Below are 16,993 nucleotides of genomic sequence, written 5' to 3' on the forward strand. Positions count from 1 at the left end.
GGCGACTTCGAGCCCAGGCGGGGACCGCGGCCTCTTCCTCGGTGGTTTAGGGCCCCGAGGTGCCTGCGGAAAGGGCGGGGGCTGTCACGTGGCGCAGATGTCCCCACGGCTGTGTCCCCCGGTGACCACGCTCTCGCTCCGCCGCCCTGTCTGCCGGCCTCGTCCCCAGCCGACAAGTCTCGGCTCAGACATCGCATCTCGCGAGGGGTCTCCCCGCCCCCAAGCAGTCGAACCCCCATATCCAGGCGCGTACTGTGAGCCGAGTGACCGTCACCCGCGTGTCTCTATCTCCCGGGCCTGGGGCGGAGCCGCGCACTAGGTTGTCTGGAAATGTCTGTCGAACGAGCTCTGTTTCTGGCGGTGTGTGTGGGAGCTCCGCAGAGCGGGTCCGAGAGACGCTCACGGACGACTAAGGGACCTTCGCCGCAGCACAGGTGGCGGGCAGAGGGTCCGGCGGGGACACAGGCCGGACTCAGTCAGAAGAATGGAGAGGCCGGGCGGGCACTGCAGGGTTCAGGCCACTGCGGAGCGATGGAGCGCGGGACTGTGTCCCCCGCCGCCCAGGCATCGTGGGGTGCGGGAGCCGCACCCCGGCCTTGGACCCGCTGCCGGCCAGGATGGCACGGCGGGGGCCGGCTGCCCCCAGGAAGCCGAGGGCACAGTGTGGCCAGCGTGCGTGTGGGCAGGGGGCCGAGGGTGTGTCTGGGCCGACGGGTCATGAGCTTTGATTTCCTCAGGGGCCACCAAGGAGAGGGGACAGATGTGCAGTTGGGCGCGGGGCAGGCCACTCCCGCACCCATGCACAGCGGGTTCGGAGCGGGGCCGGTGCCGTGCGGGGCAGGGCGGGGAGACCTTCATCCCCCAGTCAGGAACCACGATGCTTTCCGAGCTCCCCATCTCCACTCAGCACAGCTCTGAGGCTCTAGGAGTGTAATTCACCCCGTACAGTCACCGGCCACAAACACACCGCAGCCTGGCTTCATAGGGTGACTGACAGCTTTCATGGAGCGTGCGGCATGGGCCTGGGCCTGGGTGGGGCCGCCATGGCTGCCCCCCGTGCTGTTCTGTCACTGCTGTGTGTCGAGCTTATGAGTAACGTATGCCCAGCACCTTGCAAAGTGCTGGCGGCCAGTGGTGACAGGGCGTCAGTGCCCCAGGAGAGATGGCCCTTCAGTGAACCATCACACAGGCAATCAGGTCACCCTTTTTGTGAGGTGTCTGCACTGCAGGGGCCAGGAGCTGGGAGCCTCATCTCTGTGGTCAAGTCAGGCCCTCTGAGACCGAGCGCCACGGTCTGAGACCAACTGGACCACTGAGGACCGCCAGAGCAGGCGGGGTGGTCGGTGGGGGAGCAGACCCTAGCCGGAAGAGCAGCTGAGCCAGCGTCCTGCCCAGGAAGGAGCCTGGGGCTCCCAGCGGGCGAGCGGGGTGCAGCTCTGCCTGCAGGTGCAGAGACCGTGGCAGGGCAGAGACCACGTGGGGGCACAGACCGCGGCGAGCGGACGCAGGGTGGGAGATGAGGCACAGCCCTGGAGGAGGGACCGGGCTCACGGGACTAGAAGTCACTTTCGCGAAAAGCTCAGCTATCCCAGGGCACAGAGAGGTGACGCCGTAGAGGTGACACTCCCCGTCAGAGTGGATCGTTACCGGGGGGCGGGGCGGAGCCCGGCACGTGCTCGTGACAGCATCTGCCAAAGTGCCGGTTGAGGGGGAAAGAGGGGAAAACGTGCTGTGCAGGAGAGAGAGGACCCGAGAGCCCCCTCTCCGCGACGCCGCCAGCGTGACGGGGGCCGGTGCGACGCGTTAATTCCGAAGACAGGAAGAGCTGGGATGCGTCTTCTGTGAGATGCTTTTACGTCCACCACGGGTGGTTCGTGGTCTGTGTTTCGTTGCTTTTTCCTGAGGGCATATGTGTGTGTGTGAAACTTTCAGAATAAATTTCCAGAAATATTTGTATACAAATGTGGAACTATGGTATGTGCGTATATGCACGTGTGTTACATTTCTATAACTTTCGTTTTTCATGTTCTTCCTAGGGAAAGGCTACCTCTTATTTCCATTGTTATTTTCTTCAATGTCCAAAATAAGGCTCAGAACAGCAGCCTTAGGAACTCGACATATGTCTATGAGACAGTGGATTTCACTAGCAATGCAAAGAAGAACCGATTAGACATATGACATTTCAGAAACACTTTGTTTGATCAGATAATTCTATTTCATTTTGAGAAAACAGAGATAAATTAAACAGCACTTTGAATCATGTTAATTGCGTGTCCGCGAGAGCACAGGAAAAAAATAATACACTTCTAAACGGCTTTCTCCCCAAACTGACAATCGGTCTCTTCGAGGCAATAGGTTTATTATGTGCCGCAGTCTCCTTGGGGAGGCGGGGGAATTCGCCGCCTGTGTCGGGGGCATTAACGCGTTCCCGCTTCTTAGTCACCGTAAAGAGGTTTAACTACGAGCACACCCAGCGATGTTGATGATTTCCTGGAGAAATAGGAAATCTGGCTTAACGTCCAAGAAATTCAGACAGAACTCTCACAAAACGCCAGCGTTTCCAAATGCATTTTGGAAAACTATCTTGCTGAGTCAACTCTACATTCTTCCAGTTATGTAAGTAAAATGAATGGGGTGTAATATTCGAGAAGAATGTGCTCGACCCCCTGATATCACATATGAAAAGCGAGGCAGACGGAGGTTAAGGGAAGAAAGAAGCTACGAGTATCATAGAAATAGAACCCTAACATTTATGGTAAAGCTATTTGGAGAGAGTGGAACAGCCTGGCCCATTCTGTTTTGGCTCAAAGAGGGGCCGCCTGACTTAACATCACGCGAGTGCCACATCCATCTTTGCCGCTGGCAGAGGCAAAGTCTTGAACCTTTTAAAAGAAATGAGTTTGCCAATGGATTAACTTGCTTAATTTGGCATACTCGGACACAAACAAACAAACAAACAAATAAACAGGAAGTACCCATTCCTTTAGCCGTCTCTGCAGAGATGCTCAGGATTCTCGCTTCCCGCTTCACGGGTTTCCTGCCCTAGTCTGCGATGCTCCGGAGATGGACCGCAGCCAGCGCCGGCTCCGGAACAGCCTCTCAGCCAGTCCCGTGGAGACGTTCTGTCTCCTCCCATCCTCCTTTTCATCTAAGTCCAAATAGCTTCGATTCGCCTGATTTCACCAGAGCATTGTCCTTTGTTCCTATATGTTTAGGATAAAAAAGAAAAGAGTCCGTGTATCACGAACTCATGGACACAGACACCTGTTCCCTGACATCACGCCCTCTTTTCCCTTTAAAATGTCCCTGCCTCGTATCTTACGCTCCGTATTCATGCGAATTCTCCGTTATGGCCCCGCAATCTACCTCTCATTTACAAAACTATTTTCAAAAACCAAGTGCAGCAGACTTCGCGGCAATACAGCTGGGACCTGGAGGGGGCTTCGGAAGGCCTCGCTCCAGCAGCGATGGGTGTCCAGTCCCCGGTGATCATAGACAGGCTTCCAACCGCTCTGGCTGGCTACGGCTGTTGGCACGTTCTGCTGCCCGTTCCCGCTTCCTGGGCTGTTCTATTATGAAGTAGGATGTACATATGTTGCCAGCACAACAAATTAACACAAACCCGATGGCTTAAACCAACACGAATTTATTACCTCAGTGTTCTGCAGGTTGTCCATCTTACGTAGGTTTTGCCGGAATAAAATCCACGTGTCGACGGGTCTGTTTCCTCCCGGAGGCTCTAGGAGAATTGAATGCATTTCATGGCCTTTTCCGGCTTCCAGAGGCACCTGGCCCCTGGCTCGCGGCCCCTCCCCCACCTCTGAGGTCGGCGAGCACGGTGGGGGGGTCTCACATGGGTCCCCCCGACCTTCTTCCACAGCTTCTCGTTCTCCCTCGGGCTCTCTTCTGCTTCTGTCTTCCACTTTTGGGGATCTTTTTGATTCCATTGGGCCACCTGATAATTCGGGATAATCACTCCATCTCACGGTCTGCAACTTCGTCACACCTTCAAAGTGCCCTTTTGCCACACGAGGTGACACGGTCACAGGTTCTGGGATTTGGATGGGCGCACTTTCGGGAGGCATTACCGGAGAGGTGCCCAGGTGAATTCTGTAGCTCTAAATCTCAACTGAACCATCCAGGGTCTTAGTGAATCCACAACATAACCGCTGGTTTGTGTGCTAATCAATTTTTTAGAATTAGTTTGTAATGAATGAATAATTGATTGTATAATATAATCTTTCTGTTGAATGACAGCTCAGAGGTCAGCCCCAACCCTATGGAAGGTGACAGAAAAACTCACAATTCTAAGGACAGATCTTATTTAGAACAACCACTTCACCTGACACCCCCGAAGGAGAGGACATGGACATTTGTCTAATTCTCTCAGCCAAATCGAGAAACCTATGCACAGCCCGCTCTGGAGTGTGACACATTTGCAGGGCTTGGCTCCAACCACGGAAAGTGTAACTGTTGCAAATCCTCGCCTTTGATTCTGTGTGGGAGGAGCCTGTACAGGAGTTACCTGCTTTCGAAACTTTTTGAAACGGTTATGAAAGGTAGCTGGATGTACATCATCTCACCAACTTCCCGCCCAGCATTTGTACAAATCGCCTCGTATGCACTAAAGCAGGGCCAGCAAACAATGGGCGCAGGCCATTGTTCTAATCTGACCCATTAGTTAACAATGGTTTTTTATCTTGTTAAGTGGCTGAAAAAAAAAAAAACATTAAAAGAGTATAATATATTTTTTTTAACCCAGAAAAAATAAATGAACTACAAATGTCAATGCCCATTAACAAAGTGTCACGGGGCCCCAACCACCCGATCTCGTGGCCGCATTTACATAAGGACACAGCTGGACAGTTGAAACAGAGACCGTATGACTCACACCCCCTCAAACGTCCCTATGTGGCCCACTGCAGGGGAGCGTGTTGACTCAATCCAAACGGGCGTTTGGAAAGGCGGGTGTTTCGAAAGGCAGACGTTTGGAAAGCGTGGGGTGAGGAGGGTAATTGTGGGGGACGCTAGTGTTGAAACAGCCGAAACACACTTCCTCCTCGATGTTGGGACGGGAACCGCTCCAAGAATCTACTTCAGAACAAATAATTATCTTTAAGACAACAAAGAACAAACATGGATTTCGGTTATAAAAATTTCAGTAAATAGAATGTAGGTGAGCTGGGCAGGCTGCAGGGGGCTGAATGCAGAACTTACTTCTCTCTTGGCCATGGCCAGTATGAGGCAAAGAGGTAGGTGACCTATTTCTAACAGAATTTGTAATATAATCTCACCAGGAAAACGGGGCAGGGGCAGGGAGCCCTCAAATGAAATACCGGAGTGACAAAGTGTCGCCTGGAACCCGCCGTGCCCGACCCCAGCGGTCACGCTACACAAATCCAGCAGGCAGGCGGGTCCCAGGCGTGTGCTTCCCCTCACCAAGGATCATTCCAAACGGTGACAGAAACACTGTTGCCATTGGTCACAGTCAGGCTTTGGCTTTGGACTTTTAAAGGATACTGTCCGTTTCTGCACCGAAAATTGAAGCTGAACACCCTGACATCGGAAAGCGTGGTGACAAATTCCATCCGATGCTGCTTTTCCTCCAGGTAGAGGGGGGAGGATGGGGACCCCGACCTGGGAGACCCTGTGCGTGGAACCTGACTTCCTGCTTGACCGGAAGCGGCGGTGCCCGCGGGCTGGCCCACACAGGCCGCCGCGGGGTCCAGCTGCCAGCCAGGTGGCTCAATCCGTGCAGGCCATCTGCCCTAACGAGCATCACTGAAATGGGGGTCGCCCGCTGAGGCACAGAGCAGCGACACGGTGCGTAGCCGCATGGTACGTAGCGTGGGAAACGCGCTGTGGGTCAGTCGCAGGCGCATCTGCGAAGCCACCTCCGCACCTCGATGCAGCTGTTTTCAAGTCTGGAAAACCGAGGTCCGGAAAAGGCGGCCCAGCCACACTGCGCCTCGGCCGGCACGAGGCGAGCCAGGGCCTCACCGCCCGAGCCCGTGACGCCTACGCCAGTGGCCGAGACCGAAAGGGCTGCCTGACAGGGCACTGGCTCCTCGTAGTGACACACGATTTGTCAAGAGTAAGGGGCGAAGTACTTGCTTTCGTCTGACAACTAAACTACACATTATAATGTGGACTAATCTTTTAATCAGAGACCGTGTCTGATGTTTAAAGATTTCATTGTGTTTAATATACTCCTTTGCTCAAACACGATTTTATTCCATTTCGAATGTCTCCGTCAGCCCTTGTCGCCCCTCTGATGAGCGCTCCCCTCCCACCCCTCAGTAGGAGAAGTCCCGGCTGTGAATTCTGCAGCCGAAGCACTGGACACACGGCGTGCCGTCGAGCATGACAGACAGTTTATTTGAGTCCGCTTCAAGCGAAACAGAATCGAGTGTTCAAATCCTGAATGGCAGACTTTTATCATTTGCCTTTTTTTTCCGTTTATAATTCGTTATGATCACGGTCCTGATGAAAAAAAAAATCAAAAGAATATCTTCTCATTTGTGTATCATTAATGAAGAAGAGTCAAAATGTAAGATATTGTGAAAGCTATCATTCCATGAAGAATAGATATAGCATTTGTTTGTGGGCAAAGATAAAATTATCTGAACCATTTCAAGGTTTCGAGGCAGCTAATAAAGGGCATCTGTTTTAAGCATCTCACAATGAAGATCGTCCACGGTCAGTCTTAAAAGTGGGTTTCAGATAAGACATTTGCTCTGTCGGTTCACAAGGGGGATGTCTTTCTTTCTCTTCTCCAGGCTGACTGGCATGAACCTCCCCTCTCCCGTCATCAGCAGCAAGAACTGGCTGCGGCTCCATTTCACGTCGGACAGTAACCATCGACGCAAAGGATTTAACGCTCAGTTTCAAGGTAAGAACGTTCCATTTTATAAGGAAAAAAAAAAATAGCAGAAGATCTGTTCCTTCCAACCCTGATACTTTATGATTCTCTTGCCAAGGACAAAAGCAGAGACATGTGCTTGGAAATACTTTCTCTCTCTTGCGTGAACAGTTAACGTTAGAAATTCTATAGGTAATGACTGATAACTTACTAATGATGTTTTTATTGTGGTATGCAGTAGATTTTCTTGTTTTGCTGGAATTATTGCTACATTTTAATCAATAAATATCGATTAGCATTCATTTTAAATTCTATACGCCTGACTAGTAAAGATCCCAGTGGTCTGTACATTTTCTTTACCCGGTAGTATGTAAGGGTCGATTCTCAAACTTCCTCTTTGTGTCTGATTTCTTGCGATTATATCTGGATAGTGTCGTATCATCCTCTATATGTTTCTAATAACCAATAATCCTTCTCAGTACCATGAGAAGAACTCAATCTATTAAGAGATCCCTCGGAAACAGTTCCACTCGCATTTGCAAATAAAAGATGCCATGACTGTGTCAGAAGGTGAGAGGCCTTCCCATGCAGACTGCTCGCGTGTCCCCCAAAACATGGCCGTAAGGAAGTTCAGTGGAGGCGGTGTTTCCTGACACGCGTGCATGCGAGCCAGGGCCCCAAAGTACGCACCTGCCCCACGCTCCAGACACTGCCAGGTAAGGACGGTCCGTAGACAACTCCCACGAAAGGCAGAGCACAAACAGAACTCGTGCAAGCCACCCAGGGATTTTCTAAGAATCTTCCGACAATTCAGTGTGAATCACTAATCAATATTTAGATGCCTCTCGACTAACAAGATAACTAGGAAGGTGAATCTATAGAGTTGTTTCTAAACTGTCGATTCATCTCCTCCAAGGTGCCGATGAATTGTTTGGCACCCAACTACAGACAAATCTCTAGGTATCATGTCTCAAACCTGATCAGTGTATTTGGCATCTGTACCAGTCAGTGTGCCAAAAGTAAACAATAGAACATCAGATTCGAAAATATTCAGAATCGGTAGAAACTTACTGGTTGGCGGAAAGTTGCAAAAGCTTAGACACGTCGGCCATTGATTTTAAAAGTATGTAACTAAGAGGAGGAAGACGTGCACATAAGTTTACAGAGAGACAAAGGTGCACATGTGAGGGGCGGGCTCGCGGAGCTGAACAGTAGTGGACGAGAAAAGCTCTCAGGCTGACTCTGAAGCTCAAGCCCGAGGCCACGCGGCGAGAGGGGCCGCAGATTTTCCATCGGCAGGTTGGCCTCGTTGCATCGGAGGCAGCGTGGCCAAGACCTCGTGTTAGCAGGCGGTGTTCGAGGTCAGTACTGTCTCGCTTTCGAAAAGAAAAACGCCCACATGGAGAGGAACTCAGACGTTGACAAGAAATATTCGAAAGAGGGCCCGAGACACTTAGAAGGAGCATGGTAAACGCCGGGCGGGAAAGCATTACGTTTCTTTTTCTGGCTCCGGAGGGCAGAACTGTCACCAGTGAATGGAAGGGACCAGCTGTCCCTCCTGCTGATTCTGGACCAGGCCTGAGGAACAGGCCTGAGGGCAGCAGAGGGCAGGAGACGAGCCATAGCTCCGGTGACACCACCGCTCAGAGTCCCTACCAACCGTCCCACTGACCATGGCATAAACATAGACTCTCCCAGGTCAGAAACGCATGCCACGTCCCCCAAACACAGACTCCGGTGGCTCTGGGGACCCGTCTGGCCGTGTGCCCGCCGTGGACCTTGTTCCGAGCTGGAGCAGAGGCCCCGTGCGTGTTCCAGGCTGCTGAGTCTCGGCTCCGGCCTTGACATTAAGAGCTTGTTATGAGCCAGCACCCTTTCTGCCCTGTGAGCCTTTCTGCCCTACGCCATCAAACACCAATAACAGCAACCGCCTCCCGAACCATGTGAGCCCCCAAGAAAAGCGAGCAGGTGTGGCGAGTGCCTGGGGAGCTGCTCTGAAGGGCGAGAGCACCCCAGCCCCCCACAGGCCGCCTCCCCCAGGCCGACGACCGTCCTGTGCCCAGGTCGTGGATCCGATGCGGCCCATGCTCAGAATGTTCAGACAGGAAAGGCTCAGACGCGGGTGGACCGCACTCTACGCCGCCAGCCGGAGTCCGGGTGGCAGCTTTGGAAGAGGCTTGAAGCCAAACTTCACGTTCTCTAGAACCCGAGACTCACTCTGGGTTTGGACGTGACAGACGTGAGGACAGACTGAGGACAGACGTGCAGGACAGACATGTCCTGGGAACGTCCGCAGAAGCCTCATTCGCAACTGCCAAGCGTCGGGAAGGACCTAAATGTCCGTCCTCAGTAGGACATGTAAAGAAATTCTGTGCGTAGACGATGGACGCTGAAGGAAAATGGACAAGGACAGCCCGTTTCCGCATGTCACCACGCGAGGGGACATCGCCCACGCGGCCGTCAGGAACCGCGGTCGGCACGAAGGCGCGCGCCCCGGGTGGCCCACGGAGGTGACATCGGGGGCTGCACAACCACCGACCCCCGTGGCGTGTGCCCCTGAGCCACGGTGCTTTACTCGGCGTGTGCGCTTCCATTTAGAAAGCGTTTTATGAAACCGGCAGAGGCATCGCCGCCCCCCGGAATGGCGAATGCGTTGGAGCGTCCTCACCAACAGGACCAGACGGAAACACGTAGACGCCACTCACGGTCGCCGGAGATGCCACTCGGTGTCACCACAGTGAATGCGTTTGAGCATCCTCGCCAGCAGGACCAGACGGAAACACGTAGACGCCGCTCACGGTCGCCGGAGATGCCACTCGGTGTCACCACGCCGCGGAACGTCAGTCAGAAGGAGAAGGAGCCTCGCCCCGCACGCGAGGACAGGCAGTGGCGGCCACGCGGCCCCGGCACACGGCTCGTCGGTGGCAGAACCGTGGTGGCGTCGCGGTTCGCCCTCCACTCGACATCGCCCTCTCGGGCCATCCGGAAACCAGATGCCGGGCAGGACAGTGAGGCGGAGCTTGGCGACCCGGCTCAGTAGGCAGTGGTCTGATTGTCACCGGCCTCCTCTCGAGAACACGCAGGGGACTGTGCTTCTCAGCACATTCATCGCACCCCAGTGGCGTGCCCTCCGCTCCCCGTAACTTCTCATTTTATGTCCGTGACAAGGAGGGGGCCCTGCGCTCTTGCAGTGGCCATCTAGAGGGGCAGCGGGAAGTCAGAGTCGAGGGGACAGTCGCTCCGGCGGGAAGCCCTGGACGGCACGGAGAACGGCCTTCTGAGGCAGCACCTTCGAGCTGCGTCCGAACGCTCACGGGGTCACGACACAGAGCGAGGTAGGCAGGGACAAGGGCACGCGCCAGTCCCGTGAGGGAGGGTCCCTGGGTGCTGGGTGAGCCGGAGGGGCGCATCGGGGACAGGAGACTGGATTTGTTTTGGGCGCAGAGTGACCTCCTCTTTGGCGTCTGTGGGGCCGGTGCGCTGAGGGGGCCCTGCAGCCCGCCCTTCTCCCCTCGAGGAGCTGGGACTCCTCTCGGAAAGGAGCAGGTGGTCGCTGCGGCTCTCCCTCCCTCCTTCTAGCCTTGGTCACTGGCCACCCTGAGATAGAGAACGTGTCACGGTGCCGGCAAGCGGTGCTTTCCCGTCTACCAGGCTGGGGGCACACGGAACTGAGGGGATCAGCAGAGGTAACACCCCCGGGGGGCGCATGCCCATAGGGCTGGTGACCTGGCTCAGGTGACACACAGCCCTAATGTTCCCACTTGTCCAAACCACCCCAGCCAAGACCCCTCGCCTGCCGCACTATGTGACCTTGGGCTGGCTGCGTGACGGGATGTCTCAGACCAGCCCCACTGACTGTTTTGTAAACAGGGTAAAGCAGGCGTGATGTGGTTGGTATAGTAAGAAACCGCAAAGACAAAAATTCGTTCCGAATGGCCGTTCGGTGTCTCCTAAGGATGGGACAAAGAGAACATGCTTCGGTTTCGGCATCAATTATTTTGACCAGAAATTGGAGGTAATTTCTTACTAATAATATATGAAACGAGAGAACACATTTCTTAAGAAAAGTATGCGATTTTATTCATTGGAGCTGCTCAGTTACTAGTTGGAAGTCTCGCGTAGAGACAGCCTAATGGAGCAGATGAACTTGCGAGTCCGTTCCGGATTTCTGATTTAAGTCAGTGCCTCTGTGTATATGGACTTATTTAAAAATGGCGCTTGAAATATTAATACATGATAAATCGTAGTCATTATATATAAAAACCACTTAAACTGAAACCTCCCTTTCTCTGGACTCCTACACACAGTTCACATTAGGAAACTGGGGGCAAAAACCATGTTGTTCAGTAAATAACAGCAATTTAAAACAGATTCGGATGTGGCCCCAGCAGGTGGAGGCTAAGTTCTTACTCTTGAAGAATGCAAAGGCTTAGGAGGCTCGTTAGTCTCTTGGGAAAGTGTCTCTCTACAATTTTTATTTTTTGTGATGTTAAGACAAATCATTCTCACTTTAGGTTCATAAACTCCTAACTGGTCTCCTTCTTCAGTATTTTCATTCTTGGTGGCAGGCGAATCCGTCAAATCTGCAGTCTATGGTTAGCGTTTATTTGCTGAATGTCCACGTCCACTTCTTGGAGGGGACGTTCGCTTTGCGAGTTGAAGCATCACTGTGTACACTGCCCAGGTCACTCGGACCGACCCGTGAGGCTGTCCCTCAGTGCAGCAAGCGATCCAGGACGAGGCAGTCAGCGTCCTCACCAGAGGCTGCCTCCGTCGACCGGAGCTCATGCCCTTCATCAAGTGACAAAGCAAACGCCCCAGAGCACGGCTGAAACGCTCAGATGAACCCAGACGTGAGTTTAACACGGGTCTGCAGGCAGCGTGCCGTCGCACGTGGGAATACGCTCCAGCAGGCCTGCGACGGCTGTGTCGGTGGGTGTGACAATGCTGTCGCTTTTTGTTAACTTGGATAATTATTCATTTCAGTCAACATCGCGATAGTGGAGGGGCCCCCAGTGATAGCAGGGTTGTTGGGATAGCTGTGGTGAGTGGGGGTGTCACATGTGGGATAACGTCATGGTCGATGAGCTTAGGACGGATGTTACACATGTCATGGTCATCAGGAGGGTGTAGATTACTGGTTTAGGGTGCTTCGGGGGGTTCGTGGACCGTGAGGGCAGCTGTTCATGCTGTGTGAGCGATGGGTGCGTAGGCCAGGGCTTTTCGGACTTGGGTTGGGCTGAGTCCACCTCATCCTCCGACTGTGACCGACAGTCTGTCCAGGTTGCTGGCGGGCGAGGTTCGGTAGGGAACCCACACGGCGACGAGTGTTTGTCAGGTCGGTAGGGTTCGGCCTGAGGGTGGTGATGCCTGCGTGACTTCCGGTCCTCAGAAGCAGAATGGAGATAGTCCAGGTTCCATGGCTAGGGCTGGCGTTCCGATGACCGGGGTCTGTACTCAGGGCCTGTGGAATGCCCCGTGAGTGAGGTCATCGTTAGGACATTGATTATATTGATGCGGGCACACTCTTCTAGGAAAAAGGGCACGAGAGGCCCCCCAGCGTATTCTGCACCGAAGCCAGGGACCGGCTCGGATTCTCCCCCGGGTAGATCAGGGGGGCTCGGCTGGGTCCCGCCTGCGTGGAGACGAATCACATCACAGCCCAGGGTCGTGGGGAGAGGGTCGGTCCTGGATGTCCTCGGGCAGTGACTGAGCTGAGTAAATGAGCCGTTCAGCACTGGGTGGAGGCTGATCGCTAACGCCACCTCGTAGGAGGCTGTCCGAGCGACAGCTCGCGGGGCTCCGACTAGGGCACACTTTGAGACTGAGGCTCCGCCGGATCACAGGGCTGAGCAGATGGCCACGCTGGATGTCACCAGCATGAGTAGGGCTCCTGGGTTCGTGCGGATGAGGGGGCGTGGTACCAGCAACGGATCCCATGGTCAGGGCCAGGGTTGCGCGCACACACACACACACACACACACACAAATACACATGCACACACAAATGCACACGCACATGCACACATGCACATGCACACATACACACAATCACACACACATGCATACGCACATGTGTGCATGCACAGACACACACATGCACACATGCATGCACACAAACACACATGCACACACATGCACACACAAGTCACACAAGCATGCACACATACACATATGCACATACAAATACACACATGCACACACATGCACACACATATGCACATGCACACGTGTGTGCACACACAGTACTGCACGTCACTGCCCGCGACGTGGCCGTCCATGTGCATGGGAGGGGCAGAGCAGGAGCAAGTGCCCCGTCGTCTCCAGCACGCAGCAGAGACCCTCGGAGGTGGCATCCAAACCCAGTCGGTGGCCCAGCAGTCCCGTGCCCCAGCCAGTCAACCCCGCCCAAGAGGACGTCCTACTTGCAGGCGTTTCAGTGGCCGTGGCGCAGGGGCTCGAAGGTGACATTCGGGGTCTGCGGACCGCAGTGACCCAGACGGAGCGCGCCTCTCAGCTTCTCCGGACATGCTGAGCCCCACAAAGCGAGGCGCCCCTGGGGACTCGCCCGACAACGTGGGGTCGACACAGAGTCCCTGGGGTCCTCACGAGTGGGCGTTGCTCAGCGTCACTCCGCTCCCAAACGGGGTTTGCTGGATCTGCACCTGATGCATCACATTCCCTGGACCAGTCACCACCATTTAGGAAACCCAAAGCGACTCTTCACGGGGAAGTTCAGTGTCCCCGTCAGGCACTCCCTAAATGTCTCTCTCCTCCGTGACCCTCACAAGCTTCTCGGGGACGCTGGGCCAGAGGGGGCCCGGGGCAGACGTGCAGGAGGACAGACCCTCCTCCGTCTCCACAAGCAGCAGAAGCATGAGTGGGGGCCGACACTTCTGCGGGGCACAGGTGGCCATGGCCAATGTGCCACCAGCTGTCTGTGGTCCTGTAATACCCTAGGGTATAGCTCTCCTCACCGGACAGTCTCCCAGGTCCCTTCTGACCCCGAACGCCTTAACCCCACACAGAACCTGACACGGTGGTGGATGTGAGAACCAGTTTGAGCGCGGTGATTTCACAATGTAACAAAATATCGAGCTGGACGCCTTAAAAGGTACAGTTTTCCTCGATCATACCTCGATACAGTTGGGCGCAAATAAAGATGAATAGAAAAATAAATAGACACTGGACAAATGTGACCAAACGGCATGTTTTCCTAATGCCGAGTGACCGTGTTCCTTCTGACGGGCGGACCGTGCTTACGTTTTTCATCGAGTCGCCTGCCCGGGGCGGCTGCTCCGATAAGCATGTCGCTTGTTGTAATTCACTAAAAACACACTATTCAACAGTTTTCTACCTGGTCCACATCTTTTCCACTTTTACCCTCATTAGATTTTTCAGGAAATTACAATGATTTTCTAAAATAGTTCGAATATACATATTTTCCTGGTCAATAAATAATTGACTCCAGGTAAAAACCTTACCCAAGTCAAAATGAGAGGTTTATTTACTTCTTGCGGTCTAATGACTGAAATGGTTGCAAAAAAACAGTGTTTCCCACTTTCTTAACACACTGGTTCTCTGCCCTGACCATGTGACCCCAGGGAGCTTCTACAAAGCACCGAGGTCATCGCTCTGTTAGTGTAGACTGAGGACCAGGCGTCAGTATTTTTAAAGCCACCCGATCATTCTGCCGAAGAGCCGTAGTTAAGAGCATGACATCAGCTCTCTGTCAGCGTTTTGATGCTCGGTTCCACAATTTACCACGTTATAAGGTCCCTGCCGCCGACAATCTTCAGCGCTCTAAGAAGTGATGGCATTTGCACAATATTTTGAAATTCGAAATTTAACTCCTTTTGAATTGTTCACTTCAAAATAATCAGATAAAAGACATTACTTTGGTCCATATTGGAATGAATACACAAGTAATAAATCTACTCTAATAGTAAAAAAAAAAAAATGCTCCTCTCATTTATTTTACATTAATTAATAGGGAATGGCAGGCACGAGCACGTGTTATTTATTCATAAGTATATTTAATTGATACCATCTAAATGTTCGAAAATCAAATAACCCTCTAAAATTTCCATTACCTTCATTATTTTAACTTTTTTTTTGTATGACTTAAAATAAAACATATTTGTTAATTCAACCTTTAATACAAAGGTACACTATTTCATTTTTGTCTCAAAGTATTTTTGAGAATGTTTTCTTCTTTCTTCTAAGTAATTTCTCTGTTTTACTCGAAGGAATTTGTAGGCAATTTAAAACATTGAGGCCAAAGTTTCTAAAATGTGTTGCTTTAATTAACGCCAGTGCTAACTTTAAATCTGCGTTAATTGCTACCAGAAATGTAAGTAAATGCGGTACCTAAATGATAACATTCATTTAAAATATCATTTATCTTGATAACTGGGACATAATGTATATTTACAAAATCCTTATCTGTCAAATGTTTCTTTCCATTTAATTATATCGACCTGAGATTCACCGAACACCTACAGTTAGCAAGGCCTTACAGCAGATGGTGTGAGGGTGAATAATGTTTTTGCATCGCCTCACGTACCTTATGATTGAGTGAAGATCAGGCCTACTCCGCTATTGCGATTTCTGTATATTTTTTCTGCCTTACTGGATTCTTAGCTCTTATCTTGGAATTAGATAAGATGATTCAAATTTAAACTATCGACTCTGCCAGTTTCTTCATTTTAAAAAAAGGTCATTAATTGTAATGCCTATCTTTATTTTTAATTTATTAGCTGTAATTTATATAAAAATGGGTAACACCTGGTAGGAGGTGAACAAACAACAGCTTTATATTTTCATGGTCGTACCAAGCAACAATACATACTTTAAGAATAATGCGGCGGGCACGTTGTCAGCATCGGCTATAGAAAAATGATTAATAACTCACTGTCTCTACCTTCGGAAGTTCATAATTCAGTGAGTGACTCTCCATCCACATGTGAGTCAGGTGCCCCATTGAAAATTTAATAAAGTTACGGACTCTCTCCCCAGAGGAAGAGCCCTCACAAGCCAGATTTCACAAGCACGCTCACGCTCCTCACGGCGGCCTGAATATAGGCGTCACGAGTGGATTTCAGCTTAAGAACCATGTGCATTTACAGAGAACAGAGTGAGAACTCTCGCTTTTGGTGGACGGTGGGCTGCAGAAGACCGCGGTACGGGACGGAGACAGATACGGGGCGGGCGCAGGCGGACCGCGGCTCGGAGGGTGCCCGGCGGTGGCCGTGGCAGAGCAGGCACGGGCGTGACGCGGGCAGCCCGGCTGCGGGTGAACGCGGGCCTGGGAAGGGTGACTCGGCTGGGAGGGCGAACCGGGGGGCTAAGCGGAGAAAATCAAGAGCGCTTGGAAAACGTCGCATTAGACACGACGTTCGCAGACGACGACGGTGGGAAAGTACGGTTTGGCCAGAATGTGTCCAGCGTGCTAGAGAGCCTGAGCTCCTGTGTCTGCGAACAAGACGACACCGGAGGCCACCCGGCTGGGGTCGGCCTGACGGGGGGGGGGCAGAGGGGAGAGAAATCGGGGTGTCGCTGCCACAGCCGAATCCAGCTACCGAGGGCACCTTGTGCTTTTTTAAAACGACTCTTCATTCGGAGGACAGAAACGTAGCACAGTGTTCATTTCCCCGCTCGAATGAGAAAACCCCCACGATTTTTTACGGTGCCCGACGTTTCCTGTCGGCGTCTTTCTCCTACACCGAACCGCGAGGGCTTTAACAGAGGGTCAGTGCTGGAGTCAGACCACGCGATCACGACGTGCAGAAATGAGCCCGCCGGCGGGAAACCGGGAGATGCGCAGAAATCGAAGCTCGCTGTGTTCACTGAGATGAAGTGGGACGGTTGTCACTCCAGTCGCGAGGGGCATGGAGAAATGACGCCTCGAGAATTTGGACCGGAGCGCTGAGCCGCATAACCCCCCGCAGGAGCACCGCATCGCTTACCCTTCACTGTCAAACGTCCTGAGAGAAAGCCTGGCAGACCTCTGACCCTGCGCCCCCACCTGCTGTCCGTAGCCTCTGCCCTGCCAACCCTGTCCCATGGACTCCGGCTTCTCCACCTCCGTCTCAACAGTCGCCACTTTCCTAACCCCAAATGGAGAACCTCA

At 52.7% G+C, this 16,993-nt stretch overlaps 1 protein-coding gene across 1 annotated transcript in view; it reads left to right on the forward strand.

Moving 5' to 3' along the window:
• The window catches only part of CSMD1 (CUB and Sushi multiple domains 1), a 1,232,804-nt gene that overhangs the window by 788,387 nt on the left and 427,424 nt on the right, over positions 1-16,993 (forward strand). The window contains exons 9-11 of the mRNA XM_015591800.1: positions 6,780-6,892; positions 11,581-11,662; positions 12,709-12,803. Of these exons, the coding sequence (XP_015447286.1) occupies positions 6,780-6,892; positions 11,581-11,662; positions 12,709-12,803 (290 nt within the window). The remainder of the gene's footprint in view (positions 1-6,779; positions 6,893-11,580; positions 11,663-12,708; positions 12,804-16,993) is intronic.

Source organism: Pteropus alecto, unplaced genomic scaffold (genome assembly GCF_000325575.1).
Source record: "Pteropus alecto unplaced genomic scaffold, ASM32557v1 scaffold35, whole genome shotgun sequence".
NCBI classification, from domain to species: Eukaryota; Metazoa; Chordata; class Mammalia; order Chiroptera; family Pteropodidae; genus Pteropus; species Pteropus alecto.